Source organism: Trichoderma virens (genome assembly GCF_000170995.1).
Source record: "Trichoderma virens Gv29-8 chromosome Unknown TRIVIscaffold_89, whole genome shotgun sequence".
Classification (NCBI taxonomy): Eukaryota; Fungi; Ascomycota; class Sordariomycetes; order Hypocreales; family Hypocreaceae; genus Trichoderma; species Trichoderma virens.
In genome coordinates this window covers 1,234,035-1,250,243 of record NW_014013660.1, presented here as the reverse complement: position 1 = coordinate 1,250,243, position 16,209 = coordinate 1,234,035, and the positions used below count along the sequence as shown (strand labels likewise).

General features: G+C 51.8%; 6 protein-coding genes across 6 annotated transcripts; 3 read left to right on the top strand and 3 right to left on the bottom strand.

Moving 5' to 3' along the window:
- Positions 1-119: 119 nt before the first annotated feature.
- On the bottom strand, positions 120-3,147 carry TRIVIDRAFT_161010 (uncharacterized protein; the record flags this gene model as incomplete). The annotated part of the gene is made up of 11 exons (XM_014096003.1): positions 120-230; positions 344-549; positions 620-749; positions 862-1,188; positions 1,242-1,348; positions 1,412-1,493; positions 1,565-1,714; positions 1,801-2,469; positions 2,541-2,617; positions 2,684-2,711; positions 2,791-3,147. 11 exons carry the CDS (start codon positions 3,145-3,147, stop codon positions 120-122), a joined length of 2,244 nt encoding a protein of 747 aa, XP_013951478.1.
- Positions 3,148-4,155: 1,008 nt separating this feature from the next.
- Positions 4,156-5,649, top strand: TRIVIDRAFT_127285 (uncharacterized protein; the record flags this gene model as incomplete). The annotated part of the gene is made up of 4 exons (XM_014096002.1): positions 4,156-4,360; positions 4,414-4,467; positions 4,525-5,480; positions 5,539-5,649. Coding segments are annotated over 4 exons (1,326 nt in total), but the record flags the coding sequence as incomplete, so codon positions are not given.
- Positions 5,650-6,126: 477 nt separating this feature from the next.
- TRIVIDRAFT_205880 (uncharacterized protein) lies at positions 6,127-7,929 on the bottom strand (the record flags this gene model as incomplete). The annotated part of the gene is made up of 1 exon (XM_014096001.1): positions 6,127-7,929. One exon carries the CDS (start codon positions 7,927-7,929, stop codon positions 6,127-6,129), a length of 1,803 nt encoding a protein of 600 aa, XP_013951476.1.
- Positions 7,930-8,722: 793 nt separating this feature from the next.
- TRIVIDRAFT_42417 (uncharacterized protein) lies at positions 8,723-9,926 on the top strand (the record flags this gene model as incomplete). Its single annotated transcript, XM_014096000.1, has 2 exons — positions 8,723-9,172; positions 9,222-9,926. 2 exons carry the CDS (start codon positions 8,723-8,725, stop codon positions 9,924-9,926), a joined length of 1,155 nt encoding a protein of 384 aa, XP_013951475.1.
- Positions 9,927-10,980: 1,054 nt separating this feature from the next.
- On the top strand, positions 10,981-11,784 carry TRIVIDRAFT_214336 (uncharacterized protein; the record flags this gene model as incomplete). The annotated part of the gene is made up of 1 exon (XM_014095999.1): positions 10,981-11,784. The coding sequence occupies one exon, from the start codon at positions 10,999-11,001 to the stop codon at positions 11,782-11,784; it is 786 nt and encodes a 261-aa protein (XP_013951474.1).
- Positions 11,785-11,823: 39 nt separating this feature from the next.
- On the bottom strand, positions 11,824-15,002 carry TRIVIDRAFT_75839 (uncharacterized protein; the record flags this gene model as incomplete). The annotated part of the gene is made up of 2 exons (XM_014095998.1): positions 11,824-12,049; positions 12,112-15,002. 2 exons carry the CDS (start codon positions 14,980-14,982, stop codon positions 12,005-12,007), a joined length of 2,916 nt encoding a protein of 971 aa, XP_013951473.1.
- Between the last annotated feature and the right edge of the window lie 1,207 nt (positions 15,003-16,209).

Here is a 16,209-nt window from a genome sequence, read left to right as displayed (position 1 = left end):
TAGTTATTAGCAGTACATGTCATGGAGCCTCTGAGCCCTCTTCCACTGTAGCAAAGCTTCTTCATCCCATCACTTAGGCTGCAGATATTCCGAGCTTTGATCCACAGAAACTTCAAGTCTTAATGCCATTCGGTTGGACCAAAAGTCTCTCCCTTAGCAAGCTTCATGTGCCTACAGTCATGGAAATCACAAGTCTTGGTGTGGTAGGTTGTACCCCACCAGGCAGGGAACTGTCAACAACGCGTCAGTTTGCTGTTAGGGATAGAGACGGATGAAGAGATAACGAGGACATACGCACACACATAAACAGGGAGACGGGGAGGAGGGAGAGAAACGGACTTACCGAAACCCCAGCGTTAGCAATAGCGAAGAACTGCACCAGTGCCGACAAGACAATGCCGGCTGTCAATGCGCTTGACAGCACCAAGGCGTACTTGTCCCACCAAGCGGGCCAGCGGCCCTTGATGAAAATGCCAAAGATGTATGAGAAGAGGAGTGTGCCCCAAAACATGGACAGATTCAAAGGTGCCCACACCACACCACCCAGCACTGTTTTGTTGTATAACATCATAAGTCAGGAGAATCCGCAAGGACACAAAGAAGGAGGATAGTTGCTTACGCATGACGACGGGGTGAGCATAGCGTAAAATGGTATTCGGCCAAGCTCGCTTGGCGAGATACCACAGAATGGGCCAAAGGAAGCCGGCCAAGAGCCCGAACATGATCTTCCAGTATATCGAGTCGACGTGCTAGACAAAGTCACTATTAGTTGTCCACTAGATTTCTAGCCAGCATACGTGGAAGCAAGGAAATAAGAGTTGCTGCATGTAGAGCACTAGACAAATCGTGCAAGAAACATACCGTAAACATTCTACTCGGACCCAGCAGGCCCCAGGTTAGAGATGATGAAAATCCCGTCTGAGCTGTACCGCAGACCCAGTGCACATTGACTTGGGGGTTGCACATGCCCTTGACACCGAGCTGGAAGTTGACAACGGCCAGGACCACAAAGGTTGACACCACAGTTGAGACGATCTGCGCGGCGAACATCTGGCGGGGAGGGATCTTTACATAGTGCGCCAGTTTCATGTCCTTGGCAAAGGCCATGGCCTGCTCGATGATGCCCAGGCCGTAGGAGCGGAATAGCAGAAAGGCGACGGGCCGATTGTGCACAACGTAGCCAGCAATCTACGCCACCATGTTAGGGTTACTACTTTGATTGCTACAAGGGACGCACTTACAATGTCAAAGAGAAGCTCCAGGGTTGTTTGGTAGCCGCTGATGGCATAAACGGTACCGACGGGGATGACAAAAATGACGGACATGAGAATGGTGACAGGAACAGTCCCTAATAAGACAAGTAGTCAGCTATTGAATCAGTCGCCAGATATAAAGGGGTTTTGCTACTTACAACCAGGCGCTCCAGTAGGCCAGCCGCAGATACAAGCAAAGCCAAACGCTGCCCCAACGGCACCCACAGCCAGATACCACGTCTGAATGAGGAGATTGTTATCAGATTAGCAGTTTGTCTACCTTTAGTGAAATTCAACCCGGTGATAAATACCTCGGGGACCTCGCGATACTGCGACATAAGCCTAGAGTGGGCATCATTAAAGGCGTGATGGACTGCCAGGCGGCGGAAAGCCAGCTTGATGACTCGCCCAAAAGTCTTTCCGTACCAGAGCCAAGTGAAAGTACAGATGGCTGGGATGGACTTTTTCAAGCGACGGCAACAGAAATTGTCAGCCAGAAGTGCACAATTCTTATTAGGCAAAGGAGGAGGGAGCAAGAGCAACGTACAGCCAACAAGACAGCATAGCGCAACACAAAGGTTGCGGGCAAAAAAAGGGGCGAGTATTCCTGGTACGCGGTCTCGTTCAAGGTGCTGCCAGGGCCTACGACTCGCGCAAATTGGTACTGGTTGCCAGTGTTGTCGTATGCGTACCACGAGTTGATGGGCAGGTAGGCTGTGTACCATGTGTTTGTAAAGAAGACGGGGATGACGACCAAAACCGCCCACGCCAGTGTCGACACGACGATCTGGACGACGATGAAGAAGGGGTAGATGATGGGGTCAACAACGCTACTGAACCAGTTCCAGTCAAAGGTGGTGAGCAGCGGATTGAGACCCAGATTGAAGTAGTAGCTGCCCGTCAGGATGGACAGCGTCGTACTGGCGGGCGCGATCCATGTCGTCCAGTTGAAAAAGGTCAGGACGGGCATGATGGTGCCCGGCAGCCAGTAGTACAGGAACATGAGCCCACACGCGATAAAGAAGAAGTTGAAGCGGGAGATTTTCCACCCGTGCACGCGTGAGTCGCTTTGGTTGTGCAGCGCATTGTTGAGCGCTGCCTGGCTGAGAGTAAAGTACCAGATCATCTGGGGAGGATAGATGAGGAAGCGGCGGATCATGCCAGCCAGCCCAAACCCGGTGATCTGGAGAGCCAGCATGGCACAGATTTGATAGGGCTTACCGTGCGGTGTGAGCAGAGTACTTGTATATACCTTACATGACATGAATGGAAATGGGGGATGCCTACCCAGGTCCCTCCCCAGCTCTGCCCCAGAAACATGGGCAAATACTGATCAAAGAATAATGGTGTAATAAAATTTACGCCTGGGGAAAGTTGGTAAGCCCATAATCATTGATCTAAACACATTGAGAGAATAAAAGAAAACGTACTGCCACTGCTTGCGTTGGCCATTATAGTCTGATATCTAGTCAGCCGGGTCGGAATCTACCCAGAAAGAAAGCAAGGAGGAGGGTAGCTGGCTGCTTGAATTCCTTACAATAAGCATGTGCTCCTTGATGGAAAACGGTCCCGGATTGAGGCTGAATTCGAAACGAGTGCCTCGCAGGAAGACAGTAGTCGGCAGAGTAGCGGCACAGAAACGTCCCATGGGGAAGCAGAACAACTGCGCAATGTAGACGGAGACAGTCAGTGTCGGGTTCCGCGGCGCAAAAAACTGGTTGAGGCCAGCCAATCCGGCAGCCCAGACCAAGCCGATGACCCAGGCGCGGACGGTCCCGCAAGGCGTGTCAGGGTCGTCGACGTTGGAGAAAGTCGCGCGGATCTCGCGGTAGACCGAGTTGCCATGGAAGACGGCAGCGACTAGCCGGGCTTCCACTTCTACAGCTGGATCCATCTTATCCTCGTATACGCTGAGACGCTCAACCAGTTCTTTAACACTGTCAGTGAATGACTGTTGGATGAGCATGTCGTCTCTAGTGGAGAGAGAAGTCAGTATGCCGCGTCCTACTGGGTAGTATTCAGCTATTCTCACCCATGTTCGATTAGATAGTCAGTAAGGATTGCTCGCGCATTCTCGAGCGTGAGCGAACGGGCTTCCTCGGCGGCTTTGTCAATGTCATCCTGAGAGATTCCATACTTCTTGTATTGAACCTCGGATTGGCTTCGGACGGAGTCTTCAACTGTGTCCTGCTAGCTCCAAAGTTTCGGTTAGAAAAGTTGAGAATATAAAGGATCAATTGCAACGGCAGCAACCAGGTGATGCCAAGGGGTAACTGACTATGACTTCGGCTGCTTGCTCACTGACAACACGCTTGACTTCCATGACCCGTAACAAGACGCTTAAACAAATCAAGTAATAAAGACTCCAGAAGAATCGACAGAGATTCAAAACTTGAAACTGCCGTAGCCGTTCAAGGAGCGCACGATGATGGAGATCTGGAGACTCTTGTTGTGGGCCATGCTGGATTTCACCAAGGATATATAATTCAGGACAAGCCCGTCGGGAGTGTAGCAAAGGGTAATCACAACGAGCTTCCGTGGTGAATCTAGTTCTTGCACCAGAGATACGGCTAGTCGTGTGAGCTCTCACTTATCGCAAACACGATACGGTGTTCGACAGACAAACTAGGGTCTCTCCTATCCCCACGGAGTTGGTACCCGACCTAATTGGTTGAGTTTGCTGTTGAAGAGCTCCAAACACTAGTTAGCTAGGGACTAGGACAAAAGAGGTTGTCGGGAACGACGAAAAACGTGGGGAAGAGAGACGTGGGGAACAGGTGGGACTCTGTCTACGCACCCTTGACCAACGATTGCTGATATCCAGATAAGACGCCCGTCCCCAACATGGTACGGTTGCATAGCTACATGATTTCTCCATTACAGCACTTATCAAGGTTCTGCAATGGCAAACGCTATCAAGCCATCCAACAGGGCGCTAGCCAACCTCGAGTTGGAGTCAACCGTTGACTTGGGAGACGAGATCGCGAAGCTTCCCTCCTACGACCCGGAGACATGCCCCGGTGGTCTTATCAACCTATCTGGTGCCACTAATATGCTCGTCAATGACTTGATGAGGGAGCGCATGGGCAAGTTTGTCCAAGACTATGGTGTCGAAAATGGTTAGCCAGCCCGCAACTTGGACAGAAATATACATGCGCAGATGCTAATCGACTCTCCCCAGCTCTCCTATACGGGCCAGTGAATGGTCCCAATGGTAAGGAGAGGAAGCACACAGGAGGTTGAAGAGAGTTCGCTGATGGCTTACCTGCAGATCTCTCGGTGGTCGTCGCTCAGTTCATCAACCGCCGCTTTGCGCCGGCCACAGCTATCCAAGCAGGAGACATTCTCACGACCAACGGTGTCACCTCGCTCATCGACATGATGGCGTTCAACTTTTGTGAGCCAGGGGAGGCCGTCATGGTCCTTACTCCGACTTATCTCATGGTTCCCCATGACCTCTGCGCTCGCACCGGGGTCCAAATGATTCCCGTGTCAACAGAAAGCATCCCTGATCAATACAGCTCCATGTATGCGGCCAAGGTGGTTGAGAAACTGGAACAGGCATACATCGCCTCATACCGTCGTGGGGTGGGCGTGCGTGCTCTCATCATATGCAACCCTTGCAATCCTACGGGACGCAGTTACTCAAAGGCGTCGCTGCTCGAGATGGCTCGTTTCTGCGGCCGACACAAGATGCATCTGCTAGCCGACGAAATCTATGCCATGTCGAGCTTTGAGCCCCTGGAGCCTGGGCTGGATATGTTTTCGTCCGTGCTAAGCATCCAAGATAGTCCCCATGATAGCATCTTCAAGGAGAACATCCACTGCCTGTACGGTGCCAGCAAGGATTTTGCAGCTGGGGGTATCCGCCTGGGCTTCTTGGTGACGCGCAACAAGCTGCTCTGGAAAACATGCCGCCGTTTGGCCCTGTTTACTTGGGTCAGCTCCTTCTCAACCGCCTTTTTTACTCATTTCCTGTCAGACACAGAGGCCGTAGACAAATATCTTGCTCTCTACCAAAGTCGTTTGCGGACAAGCTATATTGCGGCGAGCGAGCTCTTCCACAAGCACGGCATCCCGTTCCGGCCCGCTAATTGCGGCATGTTTGTCTTTATTGAGCTGACAAAGTGGCTCAAGTACTTTGAAGCTCCGGATGTTAAGAGCCAAGAAGTCCAACTGTACCGCTATCTTGCCTTTCAAGCCGGCGTCCACCTTAACATGGGCCAGGTGAGTCAAATTTTTCCCAGCTAAGGTCTTCCTCGCCACAGCTGACATCGAGTCTCAGCTATCGTTATCTCCTGTGCCTGGCTGCTTCAGGTTTGTTTATGCCGCTGGGAACACTGAAGCAGTGGCATTGGCCATAACACGCATTAGGGAGGCCTTGTCGAAGCTCGAAGCCAAGCATTCTGTCTTGGACCTAGGTCGTTCATCCGTCAGTATCATGAGTGAGATGGAGTCTGTCGGTGATCAGAAGCGCAAGGAGCCAGCCGCGGAGCCCAAATCGGGCCTCAGAAGCTCCATAGTCCGTCTCCTTTCTTGCACTCCGCATGCAGAATAGATATTACAGAGGAAGATGCCAAGAGACGTGTCATCGGAAGGTAAGGATAATTCTCTATTGGCGAATTTGAGTTTAAGAGTACATGTATATAAGATTCATGATAAGTGTGTGGAAACGATGATACGTGTACTATGTAATGCGCACAATGATTTTCAGGGACATGATTTAGGTGTTAACTTCCAACATACATATATCTTAGATATAAAATCCGGGGCTCTGACATCTATATGTATGTATCAACATTTAGGCGCTCTGACATTTATACTGCCATGCATGCATATATATTTCTTATTCCAACTCTACTACCAGAATTCCTCATAACTCCTCATTCTCAACCACTTCATACTGGTATGCCTCGACCTTGTCCTGTGACCGAGGCCAAAACTCGACGACAAACGGCGCGCTTCCGTCTCGGAAGACCTTGAGCTTCAATGTCGCACTTATCTCGGCTCGCACTGTCAAATGCGTCGATCCACACTCCAGCTGAATACGGTCTCCGTTCTGCAGCCCGGCCAGTTGTGCTCGGGAGCCCTGAATCAGCCCCTTCACAATGTGTGGGCCTTGGAGCAACGAGCTCTCGTCGAAGCCAAGCTCAAACTTTTCCAGTTCGTGCCGGACAAGTCGGGCCTGGAAGGGAAGTTGTTCCAGGCTGTGAGCTCCTGGAGTCAGCAACTTGCCCTCTTTCATTTCCATCACGAGCGTATCCGCTCTGGATTTATCGTCGCCAAGCAACTGCGAGAGAAGTTTCAGGTAGTCTTCCACCCCAACACTCTCTCCAACTTGCATTTTGTCCGCAAGGGTCCGGACCAGGTCGTCGATAGAATGTCCAGCACTACGAAGGAGGTCATTGACATGAAGCGCAAAGGTAAACCCTCGCAAGTACGGCACGCGCTGTGCATCCGTCATATTCCAAGTCACCTTCTGCACTCGCTCCAGAGGCCAGGTGACCAACGGGCTCGTATAATAGGCAACCAGCTTCTCGTTGACCTGCTCCAAGTACTCCCGTGCCGACAGATTGCCGAAGCGGAAGCGGAGGAGAACTTGATAATACTCGGCAAGCCCTTCATGGTACCAATTATCGGCCACGCCGTCCTGGGTGAGTAAGACCCAGTTGTGGACCATCTCATGCGCCAGCACCGCCTCGCGGTCCTGCAAAGTCGGAGGACAGTCCCATTCAGAGTCATCGTAGCCGTACATAAAGGATCGACGGAGCGCAGTCCCCGTCAGAGAGCCCCGGAACGGGTTGTGCCGCAGGAAGATACGATAGCTGTTCCCCTTGTCCTGGAAGAAAATAGACATTTCTCGGAACAGCTTCTTAAGGCGCACCCCCAGCGGCAAGGGGTCAAAGGTTGGAGTGCCAAACCAGTACATGTTGAAGACGTCGGCCTCGTCTGTATACATGTAGTCGTCAGGAGAGGTCAGTCGATTCAAAGGGCCGACGGCAAAGTACGCTTCCTGCACGCCAGAAGCAATACCAAGAAGACTCTCGGTGGCTATTTCGAAGGGGCCCTCGCCGTCTCCCATTGACCATGCGGCCAACGTTCCCTCAGGACTCCTTGACAGATCCCACTGGAGAGTCGTGTGGACCGGCGCTTCCGGCTCGTACGGAGGCGCTCCCAAGAATGCCATGCCCGAGCCGACCAGCCCGCCCTGATCCAGCCGGAAGTCGAGGGCGGGGCCGTTTTTCGTCCCTCTCGAGATGAGCCGCGGAAGGGCTGTATAGACAATACTGACATTTCCAACAGTCGGGCGGCCAGCTTTCCAGACCCGGGCCGTGGATGGGCCAGACGTCCCGATGCGCTCCGTTGCCTGTAGCTCCCCCTCGGCATCAGAAAACAAAACGCCCGCGTCTGAGACGTATCCCATGTCGATGTTGACAGTGTTGATGGGCAGCGCGAACACATCTTGTCCCTGTCGGAACGCTCGTCCCCATATAACTTGATTTACATTGATGGCCGAAGCGCTGCCCTGATCTCCGTCAAACAGCGGCGTCAAAGTCAGGTCGATGTTGGTAGATGTGGGCATCATCTGCTTGGCCATTGCCACGGCCGTCGCAGGCAGAATCATTATTTGGCTAAGCAAAGCCATTGAGATGGGCGACAGAAGACCATGTCGCATCTTGGATGTTACCGCTAGTTTGTTCCACCTCTCAGTAGATGCTTAGGGAGTATGTAAAATAATCCTGTGGCAATAGCTTTGTGTTTGGAGGTTGAGATGCGTTCATGTCATGGAACTGGATGGGCATTGCGCTTCCAGTCCACGACATCTCTAGTAGTCTATCAGCATCACAACCGCATAGAATGAATGAGGCATCCACTCAATGGTGATTAGTGATTGTGTTTTGATAGCCGAAGCAGGGCATTCAGCTGTCGTTCTCGATTACCAGATTAAGGTAGTCCGTGACAAGACCCCTGCTGAAATAAGGTTATCCGCCTTCCAAGCGCTGAACCCCTCTCGAAACACGATACAAGTATTCGGTTCAATGCATGTACTCTGTAAGAGCTAGAACTCTAGTCTAGGTGCATGTAAGTTTGCAAGGGGCTACAATGCCAGTAATTTTACCTATGACCGCTAATATATGCCCAAGTTGGCAACATGAATGAAAGTCACCCAGGTGGCGTCCAACCGGCAAAGAATGCAGCAGCCTATCCGGACTATTGGAGATGCGAATAGTTTCAATATCGCAAGCTTGAGTAGTGATGGATGCACACATTCACTCTCGCTGCTATCAATGGCCGTTCTTGTTTGGAATAGAAGATATTTGCCCAGGTGCTGTTCAATATCCTCTCTTACAACTCAATTAAATACATGTGCCTAGCCTACATAATGGTTCTCATCGAATCCATTGTCCGTGCATAACGATTCTCATATCCCACATCATAGCCACAACCTTCCAACCATCACCATGGCCATGCAAAGTTCCAAACCTTCTCTACGTCCGCTGGACGCTTCCAAGCTGAAATTTACCAAAACAACAACTCCAATGGCAGTCCCAAAACCAGGCGATCCAGTCATTGCTACACATGCCCAATGCACAGATCATATGATCACCGCCATCTGGCGCGCCGATTATGGTTGGGAAGATCCAGAGCTGAAGCCATACACGAATTTCTCTTTACCACCTACGGCCAGCGTCTTCCATTATGCCACCGAGTGTTTGGAGGGAATGAAGATGTACCGAGGATACGACGGCATGCTGCGGCTGTTCAGACCTGACGCAAACTGCAAACGGATGCTTGCTTCGGCAACTCGCATCTCTCTCCCTGCATTTGATCCCGAAGAGTTGGAGAAGCTCATCATGACTTTTATTGCTACGGATGGTCCGAAGTGGTTGCCTGAGAAGGGCTCTTCCCTTTATCTAGTAAGCCTCTCTATTATACGTATATTGAATCACAGACTAACCTTAACAGCGTCCAACGATGATCGGCTCTTCTGCATCATTAGCATTTCAGACACCAAAAGAGTGCACTCTCTTCGTCATTGCTTGCTTCATGCCACCCCCGAATTCCCCTTTGGAATTGAGATTGATGGCGTCTCAGAAGGACATGGTCAGGGCCTGGCCCGGCGGATTCGGATATGCCAAAGTGGGCGCCAACTATGGTCCATCTCTGTTGGCCAATTGCAAAGCTCGTGGTCGTAGTTATGACCAAGTCCTGTGGCTCTTTGGCGAAGAACGCGAGGTGACTGAAGCTGGAGCAAGCAACTTCTTCATAGTATGGAGGACTGCAGACGGGAAATCTCAACTCGTCACTGCTCCTTTGGATGTCAAAATGATCCTCGACGGCGTAACTCGGAGGAGTATCCTCCAGTTGGTAAGGGAGCGACTTGCAAGTGGTCAAGGCCACTTGGAGGCCTTGGAGATTGTGGAACGCAAGTTTACAATGGATGAAGTTGCCGATGCTGTAGATCACGGCCGTGTAATCGAGGCGTTTGCCGCTGGTACGGCTTACTTTGTTGCGCCTGTATCAGCGATTAACTACCAAGATCGGGATTTGGAGATCACCATAGCCAAGGATGGGTATGCCGCTTTGATCAAGAGTTGGTTGGCAGACATCATGTATGGAAACGAGCACCACGAATGGGGTGTAGTGGTCGAGGAAAAGCAACTTCTTTAAGTAAAGTACTTGATGAAATGTACTCCAGTTCTAAAATTTCGTCTCTTTATTCTCTGCAAAGCAATTCTTCATGTAGCATCTCCTCAACTTCTTACCAGGATGGCCAGTCCACAACACGCAGCTACCTATCAGAGGTTCATATTAAATTGTGGCCTTTCTTCCACTTTCGATTCAAGTCCCTGTAATTTCCGGCCGTGCATGTTGCACTTACCGCCTGATCGTCTCGTCTACCAGGATCTTGAATCTCGAAAGTCAAGGGTCGACCTCGAGCAGCTCTGTGGAGTACCTAGTAAATACGCGTATTATGGTTCCGTTCCCCATAAATCACTCCATATTTCGATATCCTATACACGTATTTCGTATACGACTGAGGAGACACTGGTAGTCTCAAGTCGTTACTGTGAATCGTATTCGCATCTCCAACTGGGAGTGACGGTTCCTCCATGTGCGGAGTGCCCAATTCGGTAATTTTCCCGCAAAGGCGGCCGCTTGAAGCGTGCCAAAAAGAGCTCAAAACCCACACAGTAACAATGTCTCAACTCCAGCTGCGATGGATGAGGATGAGTGGAAAGACCCAAGAGCAAATATGCCTATGACTGGATAAAAAGGTCAGCTGTAACACTCAAAAATACTCCCAAACATAGCTAGAGAATGAAATGAACCCTGGTTCTCAGCTGGCATCGCCCGCAGCCAGGCAATCACCTGCGGCTGAAGCCAATATTGGGGGTGGCTTCGTCACGCTTGGCTTGAACCAACGGATACGCGTATTTGCTTTTGCGGGCGGCTGGTAAGGCGAGGCGAGGCGAGGCCTCACATGGGCGGCGGGAGGAACAAGACAGGGCGGGAACCGGATTTGCGTGTTTGATCCTCTTCGGACGAGGCTGGCAGGCAGAAACTGGGCTGGGCGGGAAATGAGCAGTTGGAGTATGCCGATTGGGCTGTGTATAAGAAGGGGAGGTTTGCCAGCATTAAACTTGTGTAACTGTTGATACACACCATATATATCCCCTCAATCCTCTCATTTGCCCTCTATCCTCTGTCATCTCAACTCACTTTCATCGCAACAATAACCATGTCTCTCGAATCCAAAGTCATCCTCGTCACCGGCGGCGCGGCCGGTCTTGGCCGAACCATCGCCGAAACCCTCCTCTCCCGCGGCGCCAGCGTCGCCGTCTGCGACATCAACCCCTCTCGCCTCGAGACTATCAAAGATGAGCTCTTACCCAAGATCCCTATCGAACGATTCGTCGCCCTCGAGGCCAACGTCGCCGACGAGGAGTCCGTCAAGGCCCTGATCGAAAAGACCGTGGCGTACTTCGGCCACCTCGACATCGTCATCAACAACGCTGGCATCATGGACAAATTCGATCCCATCGGCGACTGCGACAAGAAGATGTGGGATAGCATCCTGGCCGTCAACCTTACTGGAGCATTTCTCGTCACAAAATACGCTCTGCCGCACCTTCAAGCCAGTGTAGAAGCCGGCAAGCCAGGCAGCCTCATCATCAATATCGGCTCCACGGCCTCCTTCTCGGGTCTCACTGCTGGAGTAGCCTACACGGCATCCAAGCACGGACTCGTTGCGTTGACCAAGCACACGGCGGGCTTCTACGGCCCCAAGGGCATCTACTCTGTTGCGCTACAGCCGGGCGGCATGACTGAAACCAACATCAGCGATGCGTTCGCCAAGGGCATGAACGTTGAGGGCTTCAAGGCCGTCAAAGAGGTACATCCCAAGATGAACAACGTACCCGTCGATCACGTAGCGAGATACGTGGCATTTCTGACCGAGGATGGCATCGGCCAGAGTGCCAACGGAAGCTGTATCGTCTTTACTGGTAACTGGCCCGAGGCTTAGGCTGGGAAATGACATTAGTAAAGTAAGCAATGAATAGATCAAAACAACTAATAGAGCTTCATTCAAAAGTTTCATCCAAAAATGCGTTCCATTTCTTTCATTGTTCATATACATTAAAGCGCAGGCTCCCAAGGCAAATGCGTGCGCGCCGCCTAACTATAAATCCAGCGTGTAGTATCCGTGATTTATCTCCTCTAATCGCATCGTCGTTTGTTCTGTTTTACAAAAACGCTTCCCATTTCCGATTAATTTGCTTCCTCCGAACCTGCATAACAAGTCAGTTATTATTTTCAAGTCTTCATGGCTGCAGGAAGCGGGTAAACCTACCATGGGTGCCAGCAGCACGACTCCCCACGTGAGCGCCAATACCGTGGCAAGCAAAGTGATCTTGTTGAATCCCTTGTCCAGAATATCAAACATTCCGCTTGGCGAATTCTGGGTTCCGAAGATATCAATACCATATGCCACCAACAAGGTTGTGCTCTCCACCACGGCCGGCGTGGTCACAATGCCCCTAACACCAACAATGTCCCGCTCGTGGGTAAGCAGATTCCGCCCATCAATGAAAATGGCAGGCGAGTACTTGGCGAGGCCTTCGGCTTCAATCTCGGCCGCAGACGGGTCTCTACCAACAGGTCGGCGAGGATCAATTCCATGACGAGTGATGCCCAGGATAGCGTGAGACTCGGGCAGATAAGCCAATAGCTGTCGGCTGCTAATACCTTGACGCGTCTGGGTAACACTCAAGTTGTTCAGAGGCTCCGATAGGATCCAGGTCTGGGATACGACCCATGGAAGAGGCACGCCCGTTGGAGTGTCCACGGGATCCAGTGGCGAGAATGTTTCCGCATCGCCCAAGGGACCACGATCGTTGGGTGAGGGGGACTCGTACAAATCAGACACGACAATCTGATATCCCTTGATTTCTCGGTCGGTGCCGTCGTTTAGAATATACTGTCCAAAGAAGGCACAGCTGTACCAGTTCTCCGAAATGGTGCATGAGATATCCTTGTCACCATCCACGCCATCGTGCACTTGTGATGCAAGCAGCTGGCCGGTAACCGTGTCCAGGAGATGGACAGAAAGGGTCGACGCAGCGCTGTCAATGGCAGCGACAACAACGATGTTGGGGTTTAGGTACTTGTAGTTGACGCTTCGGTCTCCCAACACACGGCCGATAGAGGCAATTGGGTCATGAGCCGGGAGCTTGGCAATGCTCGCAATCTTCTGCCCAGGGAGCAGTTGGAGCTGCCAAATCTCATTCTTGACAATTTGACCATCTTCGTTGACGAACTTGACGCCCTTGATGGAATCATCCTCCTCTCGGATGACGATTGTCTGGTCAAGAGTACGGTCCTTCAGGACATCGCCAGTCGGTTTTCTATCCTTTCCAAGGGGAAGTAGCCATTTGCTACCCTCGCTCTCGATAACAGCGGTGGCAGAGACGGCAGCCAGGTGGTCGCCGTATTGAGACTCGACAACGTGCCCATCAGCCACTTTGATCACAGCGTACTCGCCGTTGGCGCCACGAACTGTGACTGTGCCTTCAGAATCGTCGACCAAGATACCCTTCACATCCAGTGCAGAACCGGGAGCTTGAGGGAACACCTCAGCGGACCAAACAATCTCACCATGGTTCCCAGTGTCTAGGGCATAGAATCGGCCACGATGGGTGGCGAGGATGATGATCTTGTTGAAGCCAAACGAGTCCCGGTGAAGACCTGTAGTCTTGGACACTACAACAGCACCGCCAGTAACACTCTCGATGATTCGATTGGGGATATTAGCAAGGTAGTCGGGGAGATACTGGAGGTCGTTGATGTGGCGAGTAAGGCGGTGGACGTAGGCGTCCCAGGGGTTGGTGTGTGCCTCCTCGGCAAGCACCTTGGCCAGGTTCTCAGCTTCTGGAATTTCGGCCCAGGCAGCAGCAACAGCGCCGCTGAGGCCTTCGGAGCGAGTCCAGTCGATTTGGCCATTTCGAATCAGCACCCACTCCTGCGATTTGGTGACGGTGGCGGATCGGATAGCGAACTCCTTGCCGCCAGCCTTCTTGATGACCTCAGAGACAGCATGAACGGCCTCAACGCGGGCATCGGATTTGAGAGGATCACGAGCCAGGACGCTGTGCGAGTCAGAGGACACAACGAGGACCTCGTCCTCAGTGACGCGAGTAAAGTACACATTAGCACCATCTGAGCTCGTGGAGAATGCGCCGAGTCCAGGGAGAAGAGGGAGCTCGTATGCCTTGGTGATCTGGCCAGACTTCAAGTCGGTGTGGAAGACCTCACCCTTGTTGCCCGTGCTGGTACGGGTGTGAACCAAGAAGTGAGGCTGAGACTGGGTCAAGTGCGGGGCATGTATGTTGACGGAGACGGTATCGGCAGGGAGCGCAAACTCTTGCTTGGATTTTGTGCCCAGAATGTGGACGTTGAGCTTGGCTAGATCGTTGCTGGCCCATGCGAGAATTGGAGCGGCCGAGTTTGCGCCAACAAACATGACATCCTGCGGTCCCTGGACATCGCCCTTGGTGCCAACAATCATGTGGTCAACTCGTCCTCCCGTGGCGGGCTCCAAGGAGGTGACCTTCAAGCTGTAGGAAGAAGGAGACCCGTGAAGGTTGATGACGTAGACATTGGAGAGGCTAGTGGACACCTGGAGAGGGATATCCTTGGAGACCTCGCGGAACTCCCAAACCACGGTACCCAAAACGCCGTGCAGCCTGCGTAGAACCGTGACGCCATCCTCCTCGAACAAGACGAGGACATCCTTTCTCGCGCTCTCGGTCAGCTCCATGACCTCCAAATCCTTGACCTGGCCATTGAACTCGGTCTGCCACAGGTTCCTCCCGCTCAGCGCAGCCCACGACTGGACCTGCTGGCCGTACGCAGCAATCACCCAGTTCTCGCCCTCGGGGGCCCTCAGGTGGCCGCCTCCGTGGGAGATGCCGGGGAAAATCTGCTGGCGCCAGACAAGAGCGCCGGAATTGGGGTTGACGGCGCCCAGAACGCCGACATCGCTGAGTGTGTATAGAAGACTCGCTTTCTCGTCCTTCTTGGGCCGGTGGAAGAAGGTCGTCTCGCTCTGGGGCAGGCCGACGAGGGCGTGGTGGAAGTCGATTTGGCCAACCTCGTCCTTGAAGACAGCTGCCACGAGCGACGACAGGCCCAGCAGCAGGGCCGATTGCAGTGAGCGTCGCATATTGGCAGCTTATGTGGTGTTCATAGCTCGATGCCTCATTTGGAGCAGCTTTGGTGGGCTGGATGTCGTCAACGGCCACCTTTCCCCGTTCCGCCGATGACTAAGCATGAGCTTTATCGGGGCTTATCGGGGCTTATCTTGGGGTAAGCTTGATGCATTCCTTAGCACTAAAGTTCGTTGGAAGGATCACTTCTAAACTGCTATTCTGTGTTGAGTCAGCAATGCTGTCAGCAAAAAAAAAAAAAGAGGTTCATGCTCTGCATAGACCAGATTGTATCTTCAACTTTTTCCTTCTTTTTTTTCAATTTGCTTTATAAATGCAATATGCCGATTGGTACCAGCCTGGACACCTCGGCTTGTGCTCCGTAAGCTCACCAACTCGAATCCGGGGCCACTCAATACTATTACTCCGTCCTTGCATACCCTACAGCATACTATCACAAGCCAGAATTGTAATTCAACAACATCAACAACACAAAAGCTCCTCAGCTCGGGCGCAAAGAGGTCCACTTGAAGGCTGACACATGCTTGTAAGGGCCCTAAATAAGTTTCTATAGCTGCCGACGCATGAAATACCGGGTCAGCTTTTCGCCCGGCCACCAAGCCGTCGAACGGTGGGTTTACATATTGCTGTAGATGTTTGGATTAGCATCTGCATGATAGTACTAGGTGCATATAGTCTATCATGCCGATAGTCGAGGCTGAGGACAAGAAACAACTACTAGGTACCTAGTATACGACGGCAGTTGAACTAACTCCTTCAAAGGACCCGAACAGCTGCAAGTGAGGAGGGGGGGCGGGAAGAGAGATGCCAAAAGCACCACCAGCCACCATCAAACAACAACTAAACATCACTATAACTGAACATGCGGTAATCCATCACATCACGTCAGAAAGGTAAATCGCGACAACTTCAAAAGCAAAAAAAAAAAAAATCAAGTCACAATCGAAAACTGCAGTCTCCGCGGACATGCTCCAGCCCAATATCCCCATAGCCGCTAGCACGCTTGACAAAATCTCGTACGATGGGTTCGATGACTCTTCCGTCTATTCTTCTCTCCGTCCCATAACTGGATCGCGCCATGTCTCCTTAGGTCAGCTTTCAGTTAGTTGAGCCTTGAGTCCCACGTAAAAAAGAAAATCAAAGCTGGGTTCAAACGGTCCTTCTCCCCAAAAGACCCCTGAAACGCCCGACATCATAACTCGTATTCCGATTGTTTCCATGTG